The sequence below is a fragment of the Lynx rufus genome, unplaced genomic scaffold (genome assembly GCF_022079265.1).
Source record: "Lynx rufus isolate CCGP_SWC_20201006 ecotype Redwood Valley unplaced genomic scaffold, mLynRuf1.p SCAF_1, whole genome shotgun sequence".
Taxonomy (NCBI): Eukaryota; Metazoa; Chordata; class Mammalia; order Carnivora; family Felidae; genus Lynx; species Lynx rufus.
The window spans coordinates 82,208,574-82,233,377 of record NW_025814823.1 but is presented as its reverse complement, the minus strand read 5'-3'; the positions used below and the strand labels follow the sequence as shown (position 1 = coordinate 82,233,377).

At 59.2% G+C, this 24,804-nt stretch overlaps 1 protein-coding gene across 8 annotated transcripts in view; it reads right to left on the bottom strand.

The window, feature by feature from the left end:
• The window catches only part of MCF2L (MCF.2 cell line derived transforming sequence like), a 128,538-nt gene that overhangs the window by 30,522 nt on the left and 73,212 nt on the right, over window positions 1–24,804 (bottom strand). For all 8 annotated transcript variants that reach the window (XR_006962542.1, XR_006962543.1, XM_047081840.1 and 5 more), the window contains exons 3-4: window positions 22,502–22,616; window positions 6,029–6,119 (exon numbers count right to left, since the gene is read on the bottom strand). Coding sequence is in view for 6 of the 8 variants with exons in the window: in XM_047081840.1 (XP_046937796.1) it covers window positions 6,029–6,119; window positions 22,502–22,616 (206 nt within the window). In the remaining 2 variants the exon portion in view is untranslated. The remainder of the gene's footprint in view (window positions 1–6,028; window positions 6,120–22,501; window positions 22,617–24,804) is intronic.

Sequence of the window (24,804 nt, the reverse complement as noted above, 5' to 3'; positions counted from 1 at the left end):
TAGATAGAGGATTGGGGATGAGGGCTACAAAATAACATCTTTTTGTAACTTAGTAATCCAGTGACCATAAAAGGGTTGTAGTAGGTTTCTAAGACACTGAAACAAAATTGTTTATTTTCTGGGGCTGACCCTGGCTGACTTAGGGACATGCACAGTGTGATGGCCACACAAATGTCATCTGGAGACAGAGAGTTAAGTGGTTTCTGGATCAACATTCCTAGAGACGCGTGTGCATCTACACGCACAGCTGACGCCGACCCATACACTGGAATGTCCGGAATCCTGGTGCTCTGGGGAACACTGTTTGAAACCTGTCTCCAGTTCAAGGAACTCTCTGAAGGTGTGCTCAGAGCACAGCTGTCCGGCCCGCGTTACACAGTTAATCCATAAAATGGAGCAGCTCAGCCTGACCGACTCCGTCTGCCTGGCAATGGCAGAAACCAAGCACAGGTGCGTGTACTGATAACCCCAGGGCACAACTCGGGGAGGCTGGCAGCGAGCACAGGCCTCTTGCTGCCAGGCTGTTCCTATGAGGTCTGGACGCAGGGACTCCAGACAGGGGCAGCGAAGGCCACCCTTCAGTAGGTGTTGGGGACACTTGCGAACATCATGCAAGAACAGACGTTTCAATGAAAAATATGTAGGAAGGGCCAAACTTGAAGGAAGGACACTTGTCCACACGCCCTTCCGGAACACTCTGCGTGGACTTGTCCCCACCCCCAGGACCCACCCACTGGTGTGCCAGGCTGATGACCCCCAGCTGCCCTGCCCTGGGCTACCTGCTTTCTCCCCCTGCGGTGCGGCGAGAACGGGCCCAGCCCTGTTCCCTCCAGCCTCCGCGGGCTCCGTGCCCTGTGAGCTCCTCTCGGCTGCGGAAGTATGTGGGACACACGAAGGCTGGTTCAGAGACAGCTGGCCATGCCGTGGTTAGTGCTGCACCTCCCAACGGCCCACTCTGTTCCTGACCCCTGGGTGAGGTTGCAGCCTGGACATGCCCCCGCCTGCTAACCTGCCTTCACCCCTGCACCCGCTGACCTCCCACCTCTGCTTACACTCCAAGGGGCATGCTCATCGTCCTCTCCCTGCTGAACAGCTCCTCCTCCCCTTCTGACTCTTGTCCAGTGTCACCTCCACCGGGAAGCCCTCCTGGGGCTCACACTGCTTTGTCTTCACCATCAGTGCTCAGCACCTTGTGCTTAGACTCCAGGAAGTGGCACAAGGCAGGAACTCACTACCTTGTTTAATGCAGTATTATTTTGCCATGTGTGGCATATTTACTGGATGCCCTAAAGACCCTGCATCGCCGGATATGTCGCCTTGCACCCTATCTGCATGCACGGATGACAACGGCCTCCCGGCAAGAACCACATTCCTGCCCCGCGCAGACTAAGAATGCCTAGAGCCGGAACCTTCTTCAGCAGCATGCTCTATGGTATAGACGGAGCTTGAACTGGGCTAGCTCAAAACGTAAACCCGTACACTGTTATAAATACCCAAATGCTCACACACACTCTCACACACACGTGGTCTAGGACAGGTGGGCTAATGTGTGAAACGGAATCCTAGCTCAGGTAGTTCTCAAAAGGTTTGTTCATCCGAGGACGGTGCAAACTTTGAACCAATGTATCCTTATTCTATGTCTCCTTGTTTCCACCTTTGTCCACCAGCTGTGACCACGACATGACAGCTCACTGGCTGTGACCACGACTGTGACAGGCCACTGGCTGTGACCACATGACAGGCCACCGGCTGTGACCACGACGTGACAGGCAAGCGCCCATTGCCCCCAACACCTCAGAGCTGACGCAGACACAGAACGTCTGATTTTGGGGACTCTGGGTTTTGCCTCCCTGTGTTCTATTTCAAGCCAAGCTGAAGGCATCCAACAAGGAGAAAGAACACCTCACAACAGGGGGGCTCTGCTCACGAGCTGCCCACATGGTGGGCATTACAGCATGTTACGTAAGTGCCGTGTCTCACTCGGGTGGCCAGACACATTTGGAGATGGAGCCTCGGTGCCACCAGCTTGCTTTCATCGCACCTGCGGCAGCTGGTGGCCCAGGTGCCCTGGGGACCGTCCACAGTGCAGGGCAGGGGAACACACCCTCTTCAGGGTGCTGGCCTGGCTTCCCCAAAGCCCCCGGGTGGAGCACAGGCCAGCCGCAGCCGGTGGTGCAGGTTCACAGCACCGGGCGTTGGCACTGGTGTGCCTGCTCTGTCTCCTGCCTCCTGTCCCCACGGCAGAGCCACGGCGGTCACACCCCACACCCTGGCTCGGAAATGGCACACGCACAAGAAAGGCAATGGGGCCTGCCTCACAGCCTCCTGAGCTCCCCGCAGGATGGGTCGGCACCGCCTCGGGCCCCCCCTGGGTGTTGGCCGCCTCTGGTCATATCCCACATCACGGCATTCTGTCAACTGTCAGCACCCCACTTGGCTGATACTTCCAGCTCATTCCCTGCTGATACCCCCAACACCCAAAGCCTCATACAGCGGCGGGAGCACGGTAGAGTCCCAGGACACGTGCTGAGTACATGCACAGCATGGTTGGCCCTATATGATCAATGCATTCTTACATCAGAAAGAATTGAAGCTACCGAGAATGCTTGGCGATTCTGCTGGGAAAATGTTAACTTCGACAATTTCTAAACCACCACTGGGGAACCCCAAGACTTCTAGGAAGAAGGATACTTCAAAAACTTGTATTTTTATTACGTACGTATCTGTGCAAACATTAAAACTCAAACAGCAACTTTTCGGTTATGATTTCACAAAACAAAGTTTTAAAGATGAGTCAGCATGTTTTAGAAGTCCACCTGGTCACAAAGCCAATGACAAAGGAAACCGCGATTGCCCTTGGCAGGTGGAGAGCTCTGTCCCCACCTCCCCCCAACACAGGTAGGTCCTCCCGGACCACACGGATGGCCCGCAGGGCACATTCGCAGGTACTTCAGTTCTTAACAATAATTTATCTATTTCTTCAAAACTATCCTGTGTCTGGGGACTCTCCTGTTTCTAGCCAGGAGCGACTGATGGCTGTGAGGGATATTTATGGCCAACCTGTCTCGCCCGGGCCTGGCCGGGTGCCTGCCACACGCAGATGGGCTGCACTTTGAGGAACCTGTGATGTGCTGTGATGAGTAGTGGTGTCTTCCAGAGCGGGAGACTGTGTGGACCACGGCACTGCGGGGACGCAGGGAGGCGGGGACGCAGGGAGGAGAAAGATGAGCAGAGGCTGCCTGCCTTGCAGGGGCGAGGCCTTCCAGGGAGCAGCGTGTGTGCAGAGGGGCAGAAGGGCAGTTCCCAGCACAGGGGAGACGCCCGTGACCGTCACGGCAAAGAGGCTGACTTGTGCACTTGCCACATGGTGACGTGCCTGAGCGGGAGTCAGATTCATGGTAGACAAATGTAAAAGAACTGGAGAGATTATTTAGATTGGAAAAATGTTATTGCAACAGTGTTACCTTCTTTTTTTAAACGTTTATTTATTTTTGAAAGAGAGAGAGAGCACATGAGCAGGGGAGGGGCAGAGAGGGAGGGGGAGAGAGAGAGAGAGAGAGAGAGAGACACAGAATCTGAAGCAGGCTCCAGGCTCTAAGCTGTCAGCACAGAGCCCAGCTTGGGGTTTAAACTCATGAACCTCCAGAGCATGACCTGAGCTGAAGTCAGATGCTCAACCGACTGAGCCCCCCAAGGCGCCCCAACAGTCTTATAAACAATGACATACTTGACTATTATATCTTGACATTCGACCCAGGACGGACTTACTGCCTTAAGAAATTTGTCTTAAGTCTACTGTGCATCTGTCCCACTGGTTCTTACAATTTAATTCTTAATTTAGCCTGCCACGTGACATCACATGCAAATGTATTTTTAAATTTAAAATAATGAGGGGCGCCTGGGTGGCGCAGTCGGTTAAGTGTCCGACATCAGCCAGGTCACGATCCGTGAGTTCGAGCCCCGCGTCGGGCTCTGGGCTGATGGCTCAGAGCCTGGAGCCTGTTTCCGATTCTGTGTCTCCCTCTCTCTCTGCCCCTCCCCCGTTCATGCTCTGTCTCTCTGTCCCAAAAAAAATAAATAAACGTTGAAAAAAAAATTAAAAAAAAAAATTTAAAATAATGAAATGGACATGCTAGCTATTTACTGCTGACGGCATATCAAAAGGACTCATAGGCCTCACGGGATCTTAAAGGAAAGCTGATTCTATAACAAGGGACAGGGAACAAAGTGGACAGGTGTACCAAGCAGTGTAGGGAGATACTTTCTCAGAAAGACAAGGGGTGCCCCCCGCGGCCCAGGGACAGGTTTGCAGAATGATGGCAAGTGTAGCAATCGAGCAGGTGCAAGCCTTAGGTGCTGTTTCCATGGACGATGAGCCATCTTGGGGGGAGGGACTGGTTCTTCACCCCACCCAGAGCCACGGCACAGTGGCCTCTCGGAGGCCCAGAGGCAAAGATGGTTTGAACACAAGACCCAGAGCGAGAGTTTAGGAGAATTTCATTCCATTGGGGGTTGGGCTCTTAAGAGTCGTCCTAGGGGCGCCTGGGTGGCGCAGTCGGCTAAGCGCCCGACTTCAGCCAGGTCACGATGTCGTGGTCCATGAGTTCGAGCCCCGCGTCGGGCTCTGGGCTGATGGCTCAGAGCCTGGAGCCTGTTTCCGATTCTGTATCTCCCTCTCTCTCTGCCCCTCCCCCGTTCATGCTCTGTCTCTCTCTGTCCCAAAAATAAATAAACGTTGAAAAAAAAAAATTAAAAAAAAAAAAAAAAAGAGTCGTCCTAGCCGGCGACCCGGCCGCGGGTGCTCTGGTCTCCCTGCTGCCGTAAGTCCCTGGGCTGCCGGGCGTGAGGACATGCCAAGCGCTCCACTTGGAGCTTGTGGGTAGGCCCCTTCCCTCTTGTATTACTGCAGGCTGAAAACAGCCACCACAGCCACGACCACGGAGCCGCCGTCCTTCCGCGTGTAAGGTGGCAGTGGCCAGATGCAGGGGTGGGCTCCAGGAAGGCCCAGGCATCTCATTTAGCAGGAAATCTAAGGGGTGAGTATGGCCCTTTTGAAAAGTAGAAAGTCAATTTGAAAGGGGCGTTCAATACAATTTCAAACCTGTAGCCTGAAGATTCCCTTCTATCCTGGACGTCCCATAGCTCAGGGCCTTGTGCTGCATGTAAGAGTGAAGATGCATTGGGGCACCTGGGGGGCTCAGTTGGTTAAGCATCCAACTTTGGCTCAGGTCATGATCTCGTGGTCTGTGGGTCCGAGCCCCGCGTTGGGCTCTGTGCTGACAGCTCAGAGCCTGGAGCCTGCTTTGGATTCTGTGTCTCCCTCTCTCTCTGTCTCTCCCCTGCTCACGCTCTCTCTCTCTCTCTCTCTCAAAAACAATTAAGTATTAAAAAGAATAAAGACACATTAGGGGTGCCTGAGGGGGCTCAGTGGGTTGAGCGTCTAGCTCTTGATTTCAGCTCAGGTCATGATCCCAGGGTCATGGGATTGAGTCCTGAGTCAGGCTCCAGGCTGAGTGTGGAGCCTGCTTGGGATTCTCTCTCCCTCCCCCTCCCTCCCCCTCCCTCCCCCTCTCTCTGCCCCTCCCCTTCTAGTGCTCTCAATCTCTCTCTCTCTCTGCCAAAAAAAAAAAAAAAAAAAAGAATGAAGACACCTTAAATCCTCAGCATCCCACATACTTCACAGTCAGAAACAGACTGGTGGAACTGTTTTTAAATGATCACAGGCCCCCTAAGAGTGAAGTCATTTGAGAACACACACGCACACACACACACACACACACACACACCATGCACACACATGTGCACCTGCTCCAACAAGTCAAACAGACCAAGGGGTCATGGGTCCCTAGTGCCCCCTGGCCCTGCCGCGGCAGCCGGGCTGGAGCACCGCACGGCACGGGCCAGCAGCACGCAAACCACCACCAGGCAGATGGACAGGTAGGAAAGAGAGACAGTGCTGTCACCCGGCGGTCACCCGGCCCAGGGGACGAGCAGAGGAGGGCGTCACAACCCGGGCACAGACACTTACGGCTATTCGCAGGACCGACGCCTTCACCGACGTCCATTTGTCCTGCCTTCTGTCTATGACCAGGATGAACCCAATGCCAGCATCTTGCAAGCTGAAACGAGGAGGAGAGAGATCTACAATTAGTGTGCACAGGCCACAGGCTTTTGTGAACTCTCTGGGCAAACCTTACAATCAGATGGCTCCTCCCAGAATTCCTGTGCTGTTTCTGTGCTGTACGGTAAGCTGTGGGCCAAGTCAGCATCCACACACCATAGAACGTGGCATTTCCAGGAGCCCTGTCCAGGCAGCTTCTAGAACCTGCTCTTGTCTGGAGACGGGCAGGTACTTCCTGTGTGCCGCTCATTCCCAGCCCAGCCCAGGCCACCGCACAGGGCAGAGACCCTGGCAGACACCTCCCCTCCCCCTTTCCGAAGACTTCTCTTCCAGCATAAGAGCCAATGGTTCTCCTTTCCTGGTTGACCAGCTGGCTAAGCCCTCCAAAACAAGTGCTGTGACCCATACGTCAGGTTAGTCCTGGCATCTGAGGCCACCGTGTGTGTCTACGTTATAAAGTCCTTCTGCACGGCATTGCTGTGCTTCTGGGACAAGACCCTCGAGGCATCCACAGGCTCACAAGCATCTGCTGGAAGCAGGAGACAAGAAATGGCTCCTTGCAGCAGCAGCATCTGTGATAAAGATGACATCAAGACACTGTGCAATGACAGCCCCATCCTGCCCTCTGAGCTCAGCGCAGGAACCTGAGTCACAGCGTCCAATGGGGAGGCCCGCTTCCGCCGGGGAACTTCATGCCCAAGCCGCTTGTGCAGCTGTGGCCGCCAGCCAATCCACACGGAGGGAAGAGGGTGCTGACTTGATGCTGAATCGCAAGTCCGTGAACAGAGGCAAGGAGGCCACTTTCGGGTCTTGGAGGAAATCAGAATTACACGGAACACACGCAGACGGTGCCATCTGGAAGTGCTCTGCTGGCTGGGCCATGATGCCCACGCGTCCCTCTTACACCCAAAGGGGGTTATGGTGACGCACAGAATGCATGCGCAGGGGTGCTGCTGGCTCTGTGTCTTCACCCACACCCGCCCGTTTATAGCAATCTGCACAGATGCCAGCTTTCGTTCAGAGCAGCCTTTGTGCCATGGAGACGAGAGCCCCTGTGTGCCCGCACGGCGAGAGACCCGTGACGGTGTTTCTGAGCGGCATGGGGTGCCCCCAGTGGCACTGTTTCTGAGCTGGTTTAGTTCTCTTGCTGGGAAGGTTTGTCACTTGAGCCTCAGTGCCAGGGGCCTGGGCTCCCCACACACTGCAGCCAGCGTGCCCGGTGTAGGCTGGGCAGCCCAGTGAGGCAGCTGTGGGGACAGAAGCCCTGGTCCCAGGCTGAGTCCCAAGCTGTGTCCAGGGCCGGCTGCGGGGCCCCAGAGCTCTGTACCGTCTTGGGCATGCGCTCTCTCTGCGTGGCCCCAAGCAGGTGTTGGCCTGTGTTGGCCTAGCCCTTAGTCAGTGGGAGGCGGTCCCAATTCTGTCCCGGGGGAGCCGGGCCCATGGCCGGGACGGGAGGAAACGGTGTCTCGGGAATGCTGGAGCTCTATCCACGCCACATGCTCTGCTGAGACTCCCCCACCCGACCACCCACACACCCTCCTTCAACGTTCCAACACCAGCCTCTCCACGAGGTCCACCTGTGATCCTCCGAAGCCCTGAGCTCAGACTACCGCCTGGGCTCTTTCTGACATGGAGGAGAACGGAGGGCCCAGTGACACTTGTCTGCACTGTGCACGCCACCAGCCACTGGCAGATCCATGCTATTTGCCAGGAGGGGCAGGGCGCTGCGCAGGGGCTGGAGGCAGGAGAGGGCTCCAGGCCCCCTCAAGGCCCCACGAATCATCTCCCTTCCCTCCCTCCCAACATGGGCACCAAAACAGCGTCCCCTGCTGGGAGGGTTCAATGGGGGTGTTTCTGTAAACCCACCCAGTGCCTGGAAAACATGGACGTCACACTGCCTTGTTCCCGAGAGCACCAGGGCCCAACTCAGGGTCTCCCTTTCTCCCTGAAACGGGGCTTTGATCCCGGTGGGGTCATCCTGTCAACCACGATGGGTAGGTTCCCTGCACCATTCCACATCAGCCCTCAGATGCCACTGGTTTGAGCTTCTGAACCCGGAGCATTTTCTCCTGTGGCCCAAACATACCCCATTCCTGATGCAGAGCCCACTGTGCTGGCCACACGGCGACCCCAATGCCCTCAGCGGTGTGTTCGCGATTATGCAAATACACAGGCACAGGCAGGGCCAGTGTGCTGGCCACGCAAGGCAGGGTGGCCCCAATGCCTCCCCAGTGTCCCTTCCACACTGTCACGGTTGTGATGGGAGACCAGCATCACAAGCAGGCATTGATAAGACTACAACAAAAAACAGCTCAGGTTAAAAACATTAAATTACGATTGGACATGAAACATAGAAGGAACCGTACATCGACTGGAACACTGCTCTGCGCTCCTCGTGCTGCAGCCACCATGTGCTCAGCCACTGGCCCCCTTCTCCCCGGCCAGGCTGGGACCCGCTTTCTGGGAGGGGAATTTCTTGTGCTTTGGGGTTTCCAAGGGCAGATCCCTGTCCTTTACTCCTCACGGCAGCCCCATGAGGTAGGGACGACGATCTCTCCAGCCCAGAGAGGAGGAAAGCAGGCACAGAGAGACTGGGTCGCTTGCCCAGCCTCACACAGCACAACGCGGACTGGGTGAGCCCCGTGGTCTGGCTCTGGGTGCTCCCAGGCACCTGCAGGCTGCCTCCCAGGCCAAGTCTGCCCCGTGGGAGGAAGCAGACGCTCCCACCCGTCTCGTTCCCAGGCTGCCTCCTACATGGGGCCCCTGCACCACACCCAGGTGTTGGGGGGCGTGCTGAGGGAAACTGGACCCCAGAAGCAGACAGTGAGGCTACCCACAGGCCAGGACCTGGCCGGGGGCCCAGGACCCCCCTCTTGCACACCTGTCTTTGTCCACTACCACATGAGTGAACACTGGCCCACGGGTGCACAGACTTAGGGAGCAGAAGCACCCTCAGGATGTGGAGACCTTTCTGGCCTCCACCGTGCCCACACAACTGCTGCCTGGGGGCTGCCCTAGCGGCCGAGGCCAGCAGGGTCCTGTAGCTCCGCCCCCGCTTTGAGAAGGAGGGTCTGGCTGTGCCCACCCAGGAAAGGACTGAGTGGAGCCCTGCTTCTGGCTCCCACCCACAGGTCTCTGACCTCACAGGCCCGGGGGACAGGGCGGGTCATGCTTGGATCGCTGAGAAGCCACCCTTGGGCTGGTGGCACTGAAGGTGGTGGCGGTGGGAGAAGCAGAGTGCATAGTCTGAGGCTGGCAGCCACACAGAAGTGTCCCCATTACAGGGCACCCACGGCCCGGCAGATGCGCAGGCACTGGTCTCCAACCCCGGAACAGCTGGCTCGCAGGGGCCGCCCTGGCCAGCTGCCTGGCAGCTGAGTGAGGCAGATGATCTCACTTTTGGCGCAGTCACAGAGCTCGTGTAAACTCTTGTTTCTGGGATTCAGCCACTCACTGGTGCCCTCTCCAACACCTGGGTGGCCCCTGCAGGCAGCTTTGCCATGCGGGTGCAAGCTCTCCATCACTGGCGGGAGTGGGAGCAGCCCGAGAACAGTCTAGAGGCAAGGGTGAGGTCGCTGTCATTGTCCCGATCCCGGCCAAGCCCCATCTTGTTCCCGGCCCCTGCAGGGACTCGCCTGTTTACAGCAGTTGGTCACAGAGCAGGGGCAGGTGCAGACACACAGAGAAACCAGGATTACAGGTGGGGGACAATGGAGGGGCGGGGCAGGCGCCTCCCTAGGACACAACCTGCCATTTCTCAAAGTGCCCTGTGCACAGGAGACCCCCGAGCTGGTTCAAACGTGGATTCGGGCTCCAGAGGCGTCAGTGAGGCCCCCTTTCTCATGAGCTCCCAAAAGCTGCCCCTGGTCCAGGGCCACACCTGTGGGCTGGTCCTGCAGACGCACCCTGCGCACTTTCTGTGACCGCGGAGGCCGCCTCGGGCCTGGGTCTCTGTCCTGGGAGAGCCCTGAGGAGGGTCTGACCCGGGCTTGGTCGGGGTCAGCAGGGAAGGGAGGATGAGGGAGGGAGGGGGAGCCGGGCATCAGCTGACCCCAGGCTCACAGGTGACGTCAGCGGGAGGAAGCCCCTAGATGCAGCTGGGAGGGGGCGATGAGAGTGATGCAGGCGGGAGGGGGTGCGCACTGGTGCCATGTGTGGGAGAGGGCGTTGGGAAGAGGTCCCGGGGCACTAGTAGGATAGGGCCGCTTCATGTCTGAGACAGCTGGAGGGGCACCCCTCCCACCCCTCCCGTCCCCATCTCCTCTGCTCCTTCCCCCCTAACTTGCCCCCTGTCCCCCCCTTTCCAGACCCCCACCAGGACCCTGGACCCACCCCCTACCTGATCCCCCCCACCTCCCACAACCCTCCCTACCCCACTGGGTACCCCTCTTCCTGCCCCCGGTCCCCCCCTCCAGCCCCATCCCCTTCTTCTGGGTGGCTTCCACAGGGCAGCAGGGCTCTTGGGACACAGCTCAGGGAGGGCAGGTCCCCAGGGCAGCCTGTGACCCGCGCTGACCACACGTGTGTTTGGGGCGCATGGGGCGCCTTTATCAGAACGCGCTCTGCCCACTGGCGCCCTCTTGTGGCCAGAGGTGAATGCTGCCTGCGACCCAGGCAGGACTCCCAAGTTCAGGGGCTGCCACGCGCAGGTTCCAGGGACCCGTCACCCCCTCTCATCTGCAGCCATGGCCACGGCCACGGTCACGGGGTCCCAGCCGGCACAGGGACTGGGAGGCCTGAGGGGCTCAGAGCATGGGAACCAAGCGGGGGGCTTCTCTCTCCAAACCCAGGTGATGGGAGAGGGTCTTGAGGAAGCCCCTGCTCCGGGCCAACGCCTATCTGTCTTCCCTGGAGCTCAGTCCCGCTTTTCAACCACAGGAGGGAGCGGAGGGTTCATGGGAGGCCATGCCCCGCCCTGCTGGGCACTCTGCCCCTTCTGGGAGAGACCCCCCCCCATGCTGCCCCCAGCAGGAGCATCCCCCGAGAGGGGCTGACCTGGTCCTTTTGGGCACTGTGTCCCCTCTGGGACAGTACCCCCCACCTCTGTCCCCAGTAGGAGCGTTGCCTGACAGGGGGTGACCCGACGAGACTCCTCTCTCTGAGGGCTCTCCGGGGAAAGAGACGGTATTAAACCATCAGCTACAGAGAAGCTGTGGGCTCACCTCTCTGCCTTTCTTTTAAATCAGGAATTAGTGACCCCACTGTTTGGAAGGGCTGGGACGGTGGTCCTGGGCTGAGTGAGGACCGGAGTGTCTATTTCCCCTGCTGACATGTGCCAGTGCCTTGCCTTCCCCGGGGTCACTGCCCCGATCCCATGCCCACTCTCAAGCACCATCCACCGCCCTCCACCAGCCCTACCAGCTTTCAGTCCTCTCTACCAGCAGCGAAACTGTCTCAGTTGTGATTATGAACCCCTTTAAAGAGGGGCGCCTGGGTGGCTCGGTCGGTTAAACACCCAACTCTTGATTTCAGCTCAAGTCACAATCACACAGTTCGTGGGACTGAGCCCCAAGTCAGACTCCTTGCTGACGGCACTGAGCCTGCTTGGGATTCTCTCTTCCTCTCTCTCTGCCCCTCCCCTGCTCACACATGAGCCTCTCTCTCTCTCTCTCTCTCTCTCTCTCTCTCTCTAAATAAACACATTTTTTTTAAAGAATTAAAGAAGTTAAACTTTGTCACTATTGCCACTGAAAGATTGCATATACAGATGGTCACTGGCCAGGTGTCTAATTCTGACTCGTGACCCGCAGCAAGCAGCCTGGGAAACCAGCCCACAGTGTCAGCTGCAGCCCAGCCGGATGCGCCGTCTTCAAGAGGCCGTTCCTGCGGGAAGGTGAGCAAGATGGGCCCTGTCTCCAGCAACAGTCCACGACGCCAATGCCTCACCCCCACCCCCGGGCAATCTGCCCCTGAGGGCGGGACAGCTTCCCCAACTGTTGTCCTGCTTCTAACCTGGGACCAACCAGAGAAAGCCCCGTGTGCTTCCCTAACCCATCCCTGAACCTGCTTCTGGTTAGCTGCCTGGGTGTCCTGGGCCAGCACCTTCCCCAGTGCGCCCCCCCACCCAGCTGTCCTGGGCCAATACCTCCCCCAAGCCCCCGCCCCAGCTGTCCTGGGTCAGCACCTCCCCCAGGCCCTGCCCCCCAGCTGTCCGGGGCCAGCACCTCCCCCAGGCCCCCCCCCAGCTGTCCTGGGCCATCACCTCCCCCAGGCCCCCCCACCAGCTGTCCTGGGCCAGTCCCTCCCCCAGGCCCTCCCCCAGCCCCCCCCCCCCGAGCTATCCTGGGCCAGCACCTCCCCCAGCCCCCCCCCCCAGCTGTCCTGGGCCAGCATCTCCCCCAGGCCCCCTCCAGCTGTCCTGGGCCAGCACCTCCCCCAGGCCCCCCCCCCCAGCTGTCCTGGGCCAGCACCTCCCCCAGCAACCCCCCAGCTGTCCTGGGCCAGCACCTCCCCCAGGCCCCCCCCCAGCTGTCCTGGGCCAGCACCTCCCCCAGGCCCCACCCCCCAAGCTGTCCTGGGCCAGCACCTCCCCCAGCACCCCCCCCCCCCCAGCTGTCCTGGGCCAGCACCTCCCCCAGGCCCGCCCCTCCAGCTGTCCTGGGCCAGCACCTTCCCCAGCGTCCCTGCCCCCAGCCACTTCCTTTCTACCCTGAGCTCTCCCTGCCCCACCCACCTGAGTCTCTGCCACACTCACGTGGCAGTGGCCTGGTGGATGCCCTGCTACAGCAAGCTCTGAGTCAGCAGCCCCTGCTGTTCTCACGTGGTGGCCTCACTTATGTGCCCCCCTCTACGCCAGAAAAACGGATGTGTATGTACTAAATGATGCCTCCAATATGGGGGGGGGCTGTTTCATCTGGGGCTCCAGGCTTGGGTGCCTAGGGGTGGGCACCGGGCATGCAGCTCCCCATGCCTGGTACAGGTGTGGCCTCCCCACCTTGGGGCGGAGAGCCCCTGAGCCCCCTGAGCATTGCCCCGGCCCTGTACCCGTGTGTCTGCTGGGGGTGCACCAGCTGTTCCGTAGGGCAGGACCCCGGGGCCTGTGGGTCCCAACCGCTAAGTCAGGTCCATGTCTGGGAGCGAGGTTTTCTGGAGTGCAAACCATCGCAGGTCACAGCAGGCCAGGGAGCCTCACGTGGTGTAATGTCCACGGAAGGACAGAAGGTACAGCATTTAGGAGCCAAAACAGGTGGACAGGGCGTTTCTGTGCACCTACAGCTCCCGCGTGGCCTGGGGCTCACGGCCCGCAGCTGGAGGGCGGTGAGGAGGCCCCTTCTCGGAGCAAAGGGCCCATGGCTATGCCTCGCCAGTGTCAGGGCGGAGTGCCAGGGCTGGGGTGGATGGGCCCCGTGTAGGAGGCAGCCACAGGCTGGCACCCTTCCCAGCCCTCCCTGGTCTGTGGTGGGATGGCCTGTCAGGCGGAGCCTGTCCCTGTGCGGCAGGGGCCCCGGGTCCCTGAGGGCTGGGCTGGCCCAGGGGGCTGACCGGTGGCTGGCTGGGGGTGGGGCAGCAGGTACCCAGTGGCCAGCAGGAGCCACCCCCTCCCCAGGCCCCCTGGACCCTGCAGCACTGCCCTGTTGCCTTGTCACCCCGCATCTGACACTGGTCTACGCAAGTTAGCAGATGTGAATAAGGCCCTGTCTTCCTTTGTGAGGGACACAGGTTGAAATGTCATGGGAAGCCTTCCCTGCCCCTGTGACCCAGCTGCCCAGGTTGTCCCCTGAGCTCTCCATCCGAACCTTTCTTTCCTCGCTCTTTCTTCTCTCTTCTCGCGATTCGAACATCTGTCCAAATACCATTTCTGTGATGTGTTTCTCTAGCACTGGTCAGTTTGTCATTCCACAAAGCAAACCACTGAATAAAACCTCCAAATGCTTCTTAAAAACTCCCGCACACGGTAACCCATCTGTTCTTAGAGTCGCTCCGGATCCTGTCAGGGCTGCTGAGGCGCAGGGGCGCACGACATGAGCTGCAGGAGTGCAGGCATTGCCCAGGGGCCCTTTGCTACGAAGCAGTGACATCGCCTCTCCTTCACAACCAAAGGAACAGCCCATTAAAAAAAAACAAAAAGAAACACACAGGAATTTCTCTGAAGAGCCTGAAATCTTGCATTTTTGTGTTCCTTATATTCAAGCTTTTCCCCTTTGCAATTTTTTTTTTTTTTTGACAAAAACAAACACAGAAAACCGAAGTCGTGACATCTTGGGGAATCACTGTGAGTGTGCCTGGAATCTGTGCTTGTGGCTATAGGACCAAGAACACGCAGGGATAACCAAGGCCTCGACCCGCCTGGTTTCCACGAGCCTACAGGGGGCACGCACGAGGAAGCCTGACTTCTAGCTTCGTTCAGAAACAGCTCTCTACACCCACCGACGAACAGATCAATGCAGCGTGGTCCATCCAGACAGAGGGGCGCTGTCTGTTATCTGCCCGGAAAGGGAGGAGACTGTGACGCAGGCTGCACCACAGTGAACCTGGGGGACCTCGTGCTGGGGAAGACGAGCCAGGCGCAGGATACGTACTGTGTGATCCTGCTCCTAGGGGGCTCCTAGAGTGTCAGACCCCTGGTGTTGGACATCGGGGAATGAGAAGGTTCTGGAGACGTGTTGCACAATAGGTACGTATTTAGTCCTACTGACTTGCCTGTGCACTTAGGGATGGTAAAGATGGTTCATTATACGTTATGAATATTTTACCAAATTTTTCTCAAATGCTATTAAACCCCCAATAAACCACATAAATCCTTTAAACACATTTAAAAAAAAAAGATGCACACTGTCAGCCAGTTCTTTGCAACCAGGGAGTGAACTGCTCCCCAGGGGCGTAAAGCCACCACCTTGGGACCCATGCAGAGAACCTTCCGGAAGCTCATGACCTGCCTTGGGCTCATGCTGCAGACCTCGATCACTGGGGTCCAGGACTTGGCCTGACTCTTGTGTCCTGACTCTCTGCTCCCAGCCCAGAGCCTCCCCGTGTCAGCCTCAGGCATCTCCTCTCCAGCTGGGGGCTGAAATGCTAGTTCACAGGCTCCTGGGCACTGTGTGTCCCCTACACCACCTCCCCCCGTGAGGGGCAGACACGCTGGCAGGGTGCAGCCTGGGCTCCGTGACAGCCGTGAAGGAATGGCCTCCCAACCCCAGACCCACACCTCAGTGTGCTTCCCTCATAGCAAAATGTCATTATTTCCAAGTAAGGGCAGAGCTGTGGTCTCTCCTCTTGGGCATGGTGTCAGGATAATAATCTCTTGGCCTTTTCTCTGTGAATAAGGACAGAGCCGCTGCTGTCCTGACCCCACCACCATGGCCCGTGTGCTCCAACAGGCGGACCGGTCCACACCTGAGTGCCCACATGGCCACACGTGAACTGAAATATGCGCGGGAGCCCAACCAACTACTGAACTTTCCCATTTACTTCCTTTTAATTTTTCAGTTTAAATGGCCACACGTGGCTAGCAGCTATCACACCGGATGGCAGTGACAGAGAAAGGTCATTACAACAAAGAAGAGGGCTCCAGGGGACGGGTAGCCTCTGGCTCCCGCCAGGAGTGCGTGGCCAGGAACACGAAGAAACAGGGCCCGTGCGGAGGAGGCCAGCATGGCGGACAGTGGTCACTGGGCTCCAGAGCTTCAGACCATGTAGGACGATGGCTGAGCAAAGTCATGGACAGCAAACGCCCTTTACTTGCTAATCACATGGCCTGGGGGGAGGACCTCTCCACAAGGCGGCGGCTGAGCAGTGTGACAAATCCATCACCCTCAAGGCGGTCCCCCTCAGAACACCCAACCCAGCTACACCAGGAGCAAGGCTACTCATCATAGGGGAACCCGAGGGGGATGGAGAGCCGACGACATTGTGCTCGGCTCGGTAGGCTTGACCCATCTACACAACAGGGTGTGATGCAACTGTGACAGCGCAGGCTCAGAGGGGCCGCCCGGAAGGATGTGGGTGACAGGCTGCTGGATGGGAGCTGGTGGACTGGTGAGTCTGTGCTCCCAGCGTGGAGCGGGGTGCGCAGCGGGAAAGAGTGCGGTGCCATGTCCCAGTGTGGGGCAGGGGTGCGCGGCTGGAGAGTGACCCAATGTCACCCAAACTAACTCTGTGGGGAAGGAGGCAGGCGGGAGGCGGAAGCTGTCACTTCCGCGTGCGCATCTTGAATTGTCCCGCACATCTTCACACACACACACGCTTCCCACGCAGACGTCACAGGAAATCCACTTGGAAATCACATGGCAGCAGGAAGTAAGGTGGTTCCAGACCTCCTCAGGTCTGTGGGCCGTGTGCGTGCATGTGTGCATGTGCACTTATGTGTGTGTGAGTGCATGTGGGAGAGGCTGCGTGTGCCCCTCGTGGAAGCCAGCTGGGGACAGGCTCTGTCTCCCAGCAGCTCGGTGAGTGGAACTGGGTCCAGGGAAAGTCCGCATAAATGAACTCTAAGGGCTCCTGAATTATGACTTAACTGCGCTGACGAGAGATGGCAGCTGTGGAGGGAGGGGGTCCTCTGAACCCCGGGGTTGAGGCGGGGTGGGGGGTGGATAGAGCCCCCAGGGCCCAGCACAGGCGCTCCTGCACGGTTGCCACCTGGAAATGAAAGTTCACGGCTGCTAAACGGGTTTTTTCACAGAAAAGCCAGAAATCTATCTTGATGTTGGCAACTCTGCTTATGAGACCCTGTGCAAGTGTGCACGTGTGTACGTGTGCATGTGTGAGTGCACACACACATGTGAATGTGTCTGTGTGAAGTGCACTCCATTTGTGGAGAGGGGTAGGATCACACTAGGTGTGGAAACCACTTCTGCCATGGTGTGGTTGGGCAAAACCAGCTCCACCAGCGGGGGAGGGAAGGTAGACGGGGGCATGCTTGGCGGGGGGGTCCAGGGTCTGGAACCACAGGGGGAGGGGGTCAGGGTCTAGAACCATAGGGAGAAGGGGGTCAGGGTCTGGAACCACAGGGGGAGGGGAGTCAAGGTCTAGAACCATAGGGAGAAGGGGGTCAGGGTCTGGAACCACAGGGGGAAGGGGGTCAGAGTCTAGAACCATAGGAAGAAGGGGGTCAGGGTCTGGAACCACAGGGGGAGGGGAGTCAAGGTCTAGAACCATAGGGAGAAGGGGGTCAGGGTCTGGAACCACAGGGGGAAGGGGGTCAGAGTCTAGAACCATAGGAAGAAGGGGGTCAGGGTCTGGAACCACAGGGGGAGGGGAGTCAAGGTCTAGAACCATAGGGAGAAGGGGGTCAGGGTCTGGAACCACAGGGGGAGGGGAGTCAAGGTCTGGAACCACAGGGGGAGGGGGTCAGGGTCTGGAATCACAGGGGGAAGGGGGTCAGAGTCTAGAACCATAGGAAGAAGGGGGTCAGGGTCTGGAACCACAGGGGGGAGGGGGTCAGGGTCTGGAACCACAGGGGGAGGGGAGTCAAGGTCTAGAACCATAGGGAGAAGGGGGTCAGGGTCTGGAACCACAGGGGGAGGGGAGTCAAGGTCTGGAACCACAGGGGGAGGGGGTCAGGGTCTGGAATCACAGGGGGAAGGGGGTCAGAGTCTAGAACCATAGGAAGAAGGGGGTCAGGGTCTGGAACCACAGGGGGGAGGGGGTCAGGGTCTGGAACCACAGGGGGAGGGGAGTCAAGGTCTAGAACCATAGGGAGAAGGGGGTCAGGGTCTGGAACCACAGGGGGAAGGGGGTCAGGGTCTGGAACCACAGGGGGAGGGGAGTCAAGGTCTGGAACCACAGGGGGAGGGGGTCAGGGTCTAGAACCATAGGGAGAAGGGGGTCAGGGTCTGGAACCACAGGGGGAGGGGAGTCAAGGTCTGGAACCACAGGGGGAGGGGGTCAGGGTCTAGAATAACAGGAGGAGGAGGAGGTCAGGGTCTGGAAGCATGCAGGGGGAAGGGGGTCCCAGGTCAGGAACCATGGGAAGGAGAGGGGCCCAGAGGTCAGCGCCGGAGCCTGGGGCATCTGCCCCCTGGACAGGCCTGTAACCCAGATCATGGTGTGTGTGGTAACGGACTTGAGCCAGTGCACAAAGACAGGGTTACACGTAAAAGAAATCAAATCATTACCACTCCTCTTCGCCTTTGTGATGTAGTTTCTCCAGCACAACCGTGTGGTTATTCTCTTGTCTCGGGAGGGCCTGGACTGCGTCCCTCCCCCCAGCTCACTGGCCCATCCCTTTGCTCCGCGGGGTAGCGCCACCCTGAGGAGGTGGCTGCCTCTTCTCAGAGTCCACTCGTGTTTTTGTTAAATTTGCTCCAATGGTCATTTCTTTGCGCTGAACCCTCCACGGGAGCTGTCCTTACCACAGTCTCAACCGCCCGCGGCCAGGAGACTCCCTCTGAGCAACCTGTCCTCTAGCTATCCTTCCCAGCAGTCAGGTGGCCACACCATGCACTGTCACAGCCAGGACACAAGCCGGGACACCACACCATGCACTGTCACAGCCTGGACACAAGCCGGGACACCACACCGTGCACTGTTGCAGCCAGGACACCTGGGCCCAGTCCCTAAGCAGCTGCAGGCCCCACATGGCCCACAGGATGCAGGCGGCCACTCCAGCTGGAACACCTGGGGGGCTCCCCTCCTCGCCCCGACTCCACACCTGACAATGCCCATGACGCACAAACCTTCCCTTCTCAGGTGACTGCTCCCTGAGAACCTGGGGCCCACGGCACTGCTGTCTCCAGCGGGGACTGCAGCCCCTCCCCCAGGCCTGCTGCCCCATTTCACCGAGAACCAACCAGACCCCTCTTGAGGGGGCCCCAGCCCACAACTGGGCCGCTCCCCCCCTTCTTCCCTTTCCACAATCCACACCCCTGTGCACAACCTACTTCATTACTGAGAACGCAAGCGACACGACTTCACTCCTTTCGTTCACTGTTGGGTCTGAGTGTGTCCGGAACATAGACATTTCTCACAGACAGCGACGGGGTGCCCTGCCCATGGCGCCTCTGCCTGGCTTCCTCTCTCTTGTGCAGAGGTCACAGGGCCACCCTGGGGGCAGGGCCTCAACCTAGGCGAGAGCTCACAGGGTGGCCCATGGAGCCACCACCACACCTCTGGGCGCTGGCCGACCACTCCCACGATCCACAGCGTCCTTCCACGTGACTGTTTTCTTCAAAAGACCACATACATCTGACACACACGGACAAAGCCTGCCTGTCGCAATGCCTTCTACAGGGCCTTCTACAGGGCCTTCTACTGGCCTTCTACAGGGCCAGTAACGATCCACCTCTCAGCTTAAGCCATGGCTCCCTCCATTTGCACTCACATAAGACAGGGGAAGTCAAGTCAGCACCGAACATGTTGCTCTAGAAGACGGAGTTAAAGCTTGGTTTAGAGATTGAGTTCACATCTCCGAGAAGCAGGCCTCATGGGGGATCTGACCGTTCCGCAGGCACAGACATGGAAAGGCATACACCAGGCTGTAATCCCATCCTGTCACCTGTGTGGGGGCTGTTCCCTCGTTTCTGGAAGGGGCCACCCATCTCCGACCCCAAGGGTGAGAACAGAGATCTGCGGGTGGTGCCCCTTCCCCCGGCACGCAGGGGAGGGCCCACGGGAGAATGCAGCAATTGCCCCCCCCCCCGGGGCTCACACAGTAGGGCCGCCTCTCAGCCATCACGGGCTTCCCCCGGTGCCAAGCTGGCCCTCATCCTGAAGATGTGGGCACAGGGCCCTGGCGTTCCCCACGGGCATGTTTCTGCCTTACATTTTTAATGAGCACTGAGCAGCTGCTCTGTGGTCCGAAGGAGGGCCACACTTTCCCTCCCTTTAGAGCTGCATTCTCTGCAGGGGCGCAGCTGCTCTTCAGAGTTGGCACCCCCGATGACACCCTGGGGTCAGGACTGACAGCACGTGGAGGCAGCCGGACTCCAGGCCCAGGCGCGGGTGTCCGCCTCACACTCTGACTTCCACGCATCCTGTCCCATGCACTGAACACCTGACCGCTCTTCTCTGGGCCCCTCATGTCCGTGGGTCTCTCAGCTGTCCTTTGAGACCAGGGCGCGCTGGGCTTCATTACGTGGGGGTTTATTTGTGGGTGAAGGGGCACGCGGGGTGTGGTAGGTCCAGATCCGCCACTCCAGCCCCGGAGCTTTCCGTGGTCCTCATCCGGAAAGAGGAGAACCGTGAATAAAGCACATGCTGGCCTTTGCCCACTGTGCACCCTCATCTCCGGAAACGGAGATGTGCAAACCGGCCTCCTGGCCAGCTCCACACCACCTCGGAGCCACAGAGCCACAGCACTCCCTTCCCTCGGCCCTCGCATGTGAACCACATGAGCCACGCCCCAGGCCTGTGAAAGGAGTTCATTCTGCTGGGGATGACAAAGGATGGAAAGATGGCAGTCCTCATCGAAGGGGAGAGATGGGGCTGCAGAGATCATAGGAGGGAGTCTGCGAAGCAGGGTGGGTTTGTCTGCAAATGAAGTGTATTTGTGCAGCACGTGCCTGCTGTCCCGGACCTGCCTGCTCTCACAGACACAGACCAAAACGAGGCTGTAATTACGACTTTTCGGAAAGCTCCAGGAAGCCTGGTGGGCAAGTGGCCCTGAGTGGGGGAAGAGCTGGCTTTCGCTTCTTTCTTTAGGTGTGGGTGATGGAGGGCCTCCCTGAGGAGGTGGCCTGGAATATGAAAAGGTGGTCCACCAAGGGGCAGCAAGTGCAAAGGCCCTGAGGCCATTAGGTCTGAGGCTCAGTGAGGGTAGAGACCTCCAGGGGAAAAGACGTGCAAGCCTGGAAGGTCTGAGAGGGCTGCCCCCACCCCAGCATCATGCCTGCTTGTGGCCTGGGGACATGGCTCACCTCCGCACCAGGCCTGGGCTGTTGGGTGTTGACATTTCCAGACATAAACTGATTGTTGACTTTTGAAACAAACAGAGTCCCCTGGGGTCCTGGCCCTGCGCTAAGCGGTCACTGCAGCAGCAAGGCTCATCCCGGACTCAGGACAGCCCCCACCTGGGAGACCAGAGACTGCATGGGGCGTCCCCCCTTTTCTTTTTAAATCCCTTGAACTTGTTCTTCCCTGAAACCACTGGCAGGTTCAGTCACTTCACACTCCAGTCGCTGCCCCATCCTGCTGGCCGGTCCCCATGCACCCCTCCCCTGGAGCCTTGAGCATTTCCACACCTGTCCTGTCCTGGGTCCCCATGTCCTTGAGTCCCAGCGTCCTGGCGTCCCTCCTGAAGGGCCACCCCTCAATGCCTCACCACAGGGAGCATCTTCCCACCACCTTGTGTGGTGACCTTACTCGTGCCCCATGACCTTGACGGCAGCATGGGGCTGACTATGGCCATCCTGTCTTTCATCCTGAGACCGAGGGAAGACACACAGAGATGCTTTGCCGTGTTGCAGCTGCCACCAGGAAGCCCCTCAAGGGTGCACAGCTGGCCAAGTGGCCGTAAGGAAGGCTGCTGGGCTCCCAGGGCCTGGCCATCCCCACACCTGACTCGGCCACCCAGAACCTGGTGCCTGGAAGGACAGGACGGCAGATGCTGTGCGACCCAGGATGTGACCCCATCTTTCTCCTGCCAGATGATCACCCAGCGCCCACGTCCCTGAAGAGTGCTCCCTTCCCCTCTGCCGGGTTCTAGAAGAACCTACGACCTCCCTCTCATCCCCTCCAGCGCTGATTGGTCATCGCCGTTGGCAGTTTTCACGCAAGAGGAACCAGCCAACTGAACTTGCTGTCTTGGTCTGTTCTCTGGATTAGACAATTCGCGGAGCAATAAACCACACAAATTCAGAAACCCGTCCTTAGCAACGCTAATGAATGAGCACGATGTCCCCCAGGGATGTGGCAGCCTGGGCCCCCACACTACGGCGAGCCCCCCCATCGCCCTTGATGTTGCCTGAGGAACCAGGTCACCCGCGAGGCTGTCTCCACCTAACGCCACGTGGTGCTGGCTCCTTGTCAGGGTGTGAGGGCCACGTCCTCACCACCTCTGGGCTGCCGTGGACACCCCAGAGCTGACCCCCCAGCGGTGGGGCGTCTGCCTCTCGGCTCCTGGATGTGGAGGATGCCCGGCGCGGCCACTGAGGTACAAACGAGGTCTCCTTGCCTTTCCGGAAGGTGGGACCCAGCTCTGCTCGCGGTAACAGAACCAACAGCCAGGGGAGTTGCCTCTGGGGTCACTTGTCCCGCCGCAAGGAGCACGAGGGGGACTAATGGGCCGGGCCCCGGAGGGTCTCATGACCACCTCTGCCCTGCGGCCTCCCTGTTGTGTGTCCCTCCTGCTCGGTGTAGCCCTGCCAGTGTAACAGATGCGGGACGCTGGGAGCGGGGAAAGGGTCCAGTGGGACCCTGGCCCCGACCGCTCCGTGTGGGCTGTGTGACCTGGGCGGGACCCTGGGCCCCCTTGGCAGGACCTCCTCATCTGACAGCGACACACACCTGGGGATGCTGGTGAGGTAGGTCATGACATTCTGGAACTCCTTGTCGGGGACTTCGCTGAAGGCCGGGTAGTCTGGGAAGGTGATGACCGGGCTGCCGTCCTGCCCGCGCCCACCTGGGGAGAGAGCAAGGCAGCACTGAGCCCAGGCGTGGTTTTCATCAGGGAAGGAGTGCGAGCGCTTGGCGTGTGTAGAAGAGTGATGCGCGCACAAACAGGCACCTGTCACTCTGCCACCGCAGGGCAGCCAGTCCCACGCGGCTCGTCGCTTCCCGAATGAGCATAGTTGTACAGAACCAAGACTGCGCCGAGTAGGCTAACACCGTAAAGTACGGTTTTCTGCGCCTTGTAAATGCGTGAGCCGCTTTAAACCCCGCACAATGCTCCGTCTCTTACCCCAGAGGCCCTAAGGCTCTGCGTGCGTCTCTGATGAACCACTTCAGACAGTTTGGGTCTAAGGGGGTCATCCCCTTGGCAGTGTGGCAGGGGAGGGAGCAGAGAGCACACTTCTGAGCGGAGACACACAGCAAGGAGGAAAAGGGTGTGGGGCTCAGGACCTGGGGATGGGAGCTTCAAGCAGAAGGCTGAATTCAGTCTGGGGCCTATGTGGTTTGACGTGTCCCACAAGCAGTCTGGAGAAGCAGTGGACAGGGCAGGGGCTGACGACACGCCCGAATCAACCGGGCCCAGGTTCCATGTCTGCCTGCTAGTCGGCGCCCTGGGCGGCTGGGGACAGCCACTTGATGGGTGGGACCCATCTCTCCTGCCCTGGCCACCTGTCCTGGCCCATCGGCTGCAGGCCAGGTGCCATGTAGCTCCCAAGGCCGGGCTGCCAGACACGGTGGGGTTCACCCTCCCTGCTCACAGCTCCCTCCTGGACCCTGGCCACCCTCAGGGAGGAGGCCCACACCGTGGGGAGGAGGCCCACACTGCAGGGAGGAGGCTCACCCTGCCGGGAGGAGTGGCCAGCGGCACGCAGGGGCCCTGAGATGCCACATGTATGAGTGACGCCCCCGTCTAGCCAGCGCTCCGTGGGGTGAAAGAACCACTGGCCACACTTTCTGAACTCCTTCCCCCCAGCCCTGCCCGCCGGAATTAACAGCAAATCAATGAAGGGGGTGTCTTGGGCTAAGGTGGGGGCAGCGTGAGCGGTGCACACACTGACGCGCACGCGGGCGGCCCCTGTGGCAGTTCCCCCAGCGTGTTTCAGGTGTGTCCTGCACAGGAAGTATCGATGGACGTTGATGGAATTACACCAAAGACCTGACTCTGCAGGAGCCGGAGGAGGGTCCCCATTGGCAAGCAGGGCTGTGCACCATGGATGGGGCGGGGGTGGGCTCACCCTGAGCCAGCACCCATATCCTCGGAGGAATCGTGGGTAGGACGTGAGGTGGGGGCAGAACTGCCTTGGGATGGATCCCCCGTCAGTGTAACTCAGCCAAATCCCATCCTGGGAATCCTTCAGGTCCACCGGTCCCTGTGAGGCCCAGCCGGCTAAGACAGGCCCACCCAGGATGATCTCAGAAGCCCTGAAGTAGGACCCTCCTCACACCTGCACAGTCCCCTCCCGAAACACTGGCTGGCATTTGAATGACAGAGGGAAGGTGTGTCCAGAGGGGTCCTGGGGCTCTGCCTCCTCCAAGCCAAGAGGTGGTGGGCTTACAACCTGGAGGAAGGTCAGGGTCATTAGTCTGGGTCACAAGTGCACTAAAGTTGTGAACCTTGGGGTCTTGAAAGGCATGGACGGGCTGGGGAAATGGAAGGAGCCCGCAGACCCTTGACTGAACGTCGTGTTGGCGTGGGCCACGACCCCTGTGCTGTAGATGGCTTCCTGTTTCTCTGAAGGACACCCCTCCCTCCTCGTGGTGACCGATGTGCCTCACTGTGGACAAGCCCCCCAGAGGCCCCACATCCTGCTGACGACCTTCGATTCCCCCGGGTTGCCTGAGCTCCAGGGTCACGTGTTAGGGCGCGGCCTGAGGCGTGGCTCCCGGCCCCTGGGAGAAGGGCCAGGGCGGCCCCAGGGGCACAGGGCTGGCTCTCAGGGCTCAGGAGGGGAAAGGGCCTGTGAGTAGGGCCGAGCGCCTGGGAAGGGCAGGTTGTCTGGTCCCAACGGGGGGTACTTGTACAGCTGTGAGGGCGGCCACCACAGGTGCCATCGCAGCCTTAGCACCCAGGATGTGCCAGCACTGTCCAGTGGCTGGGGTCGTGCACCACAGCCAGACAGGATGGCAGGTCATCCTACAGGGTGGAGACAGAGCCCGGACCGAGGGACACAGGGGCCCCAGAACAGGCCGGTGGGACA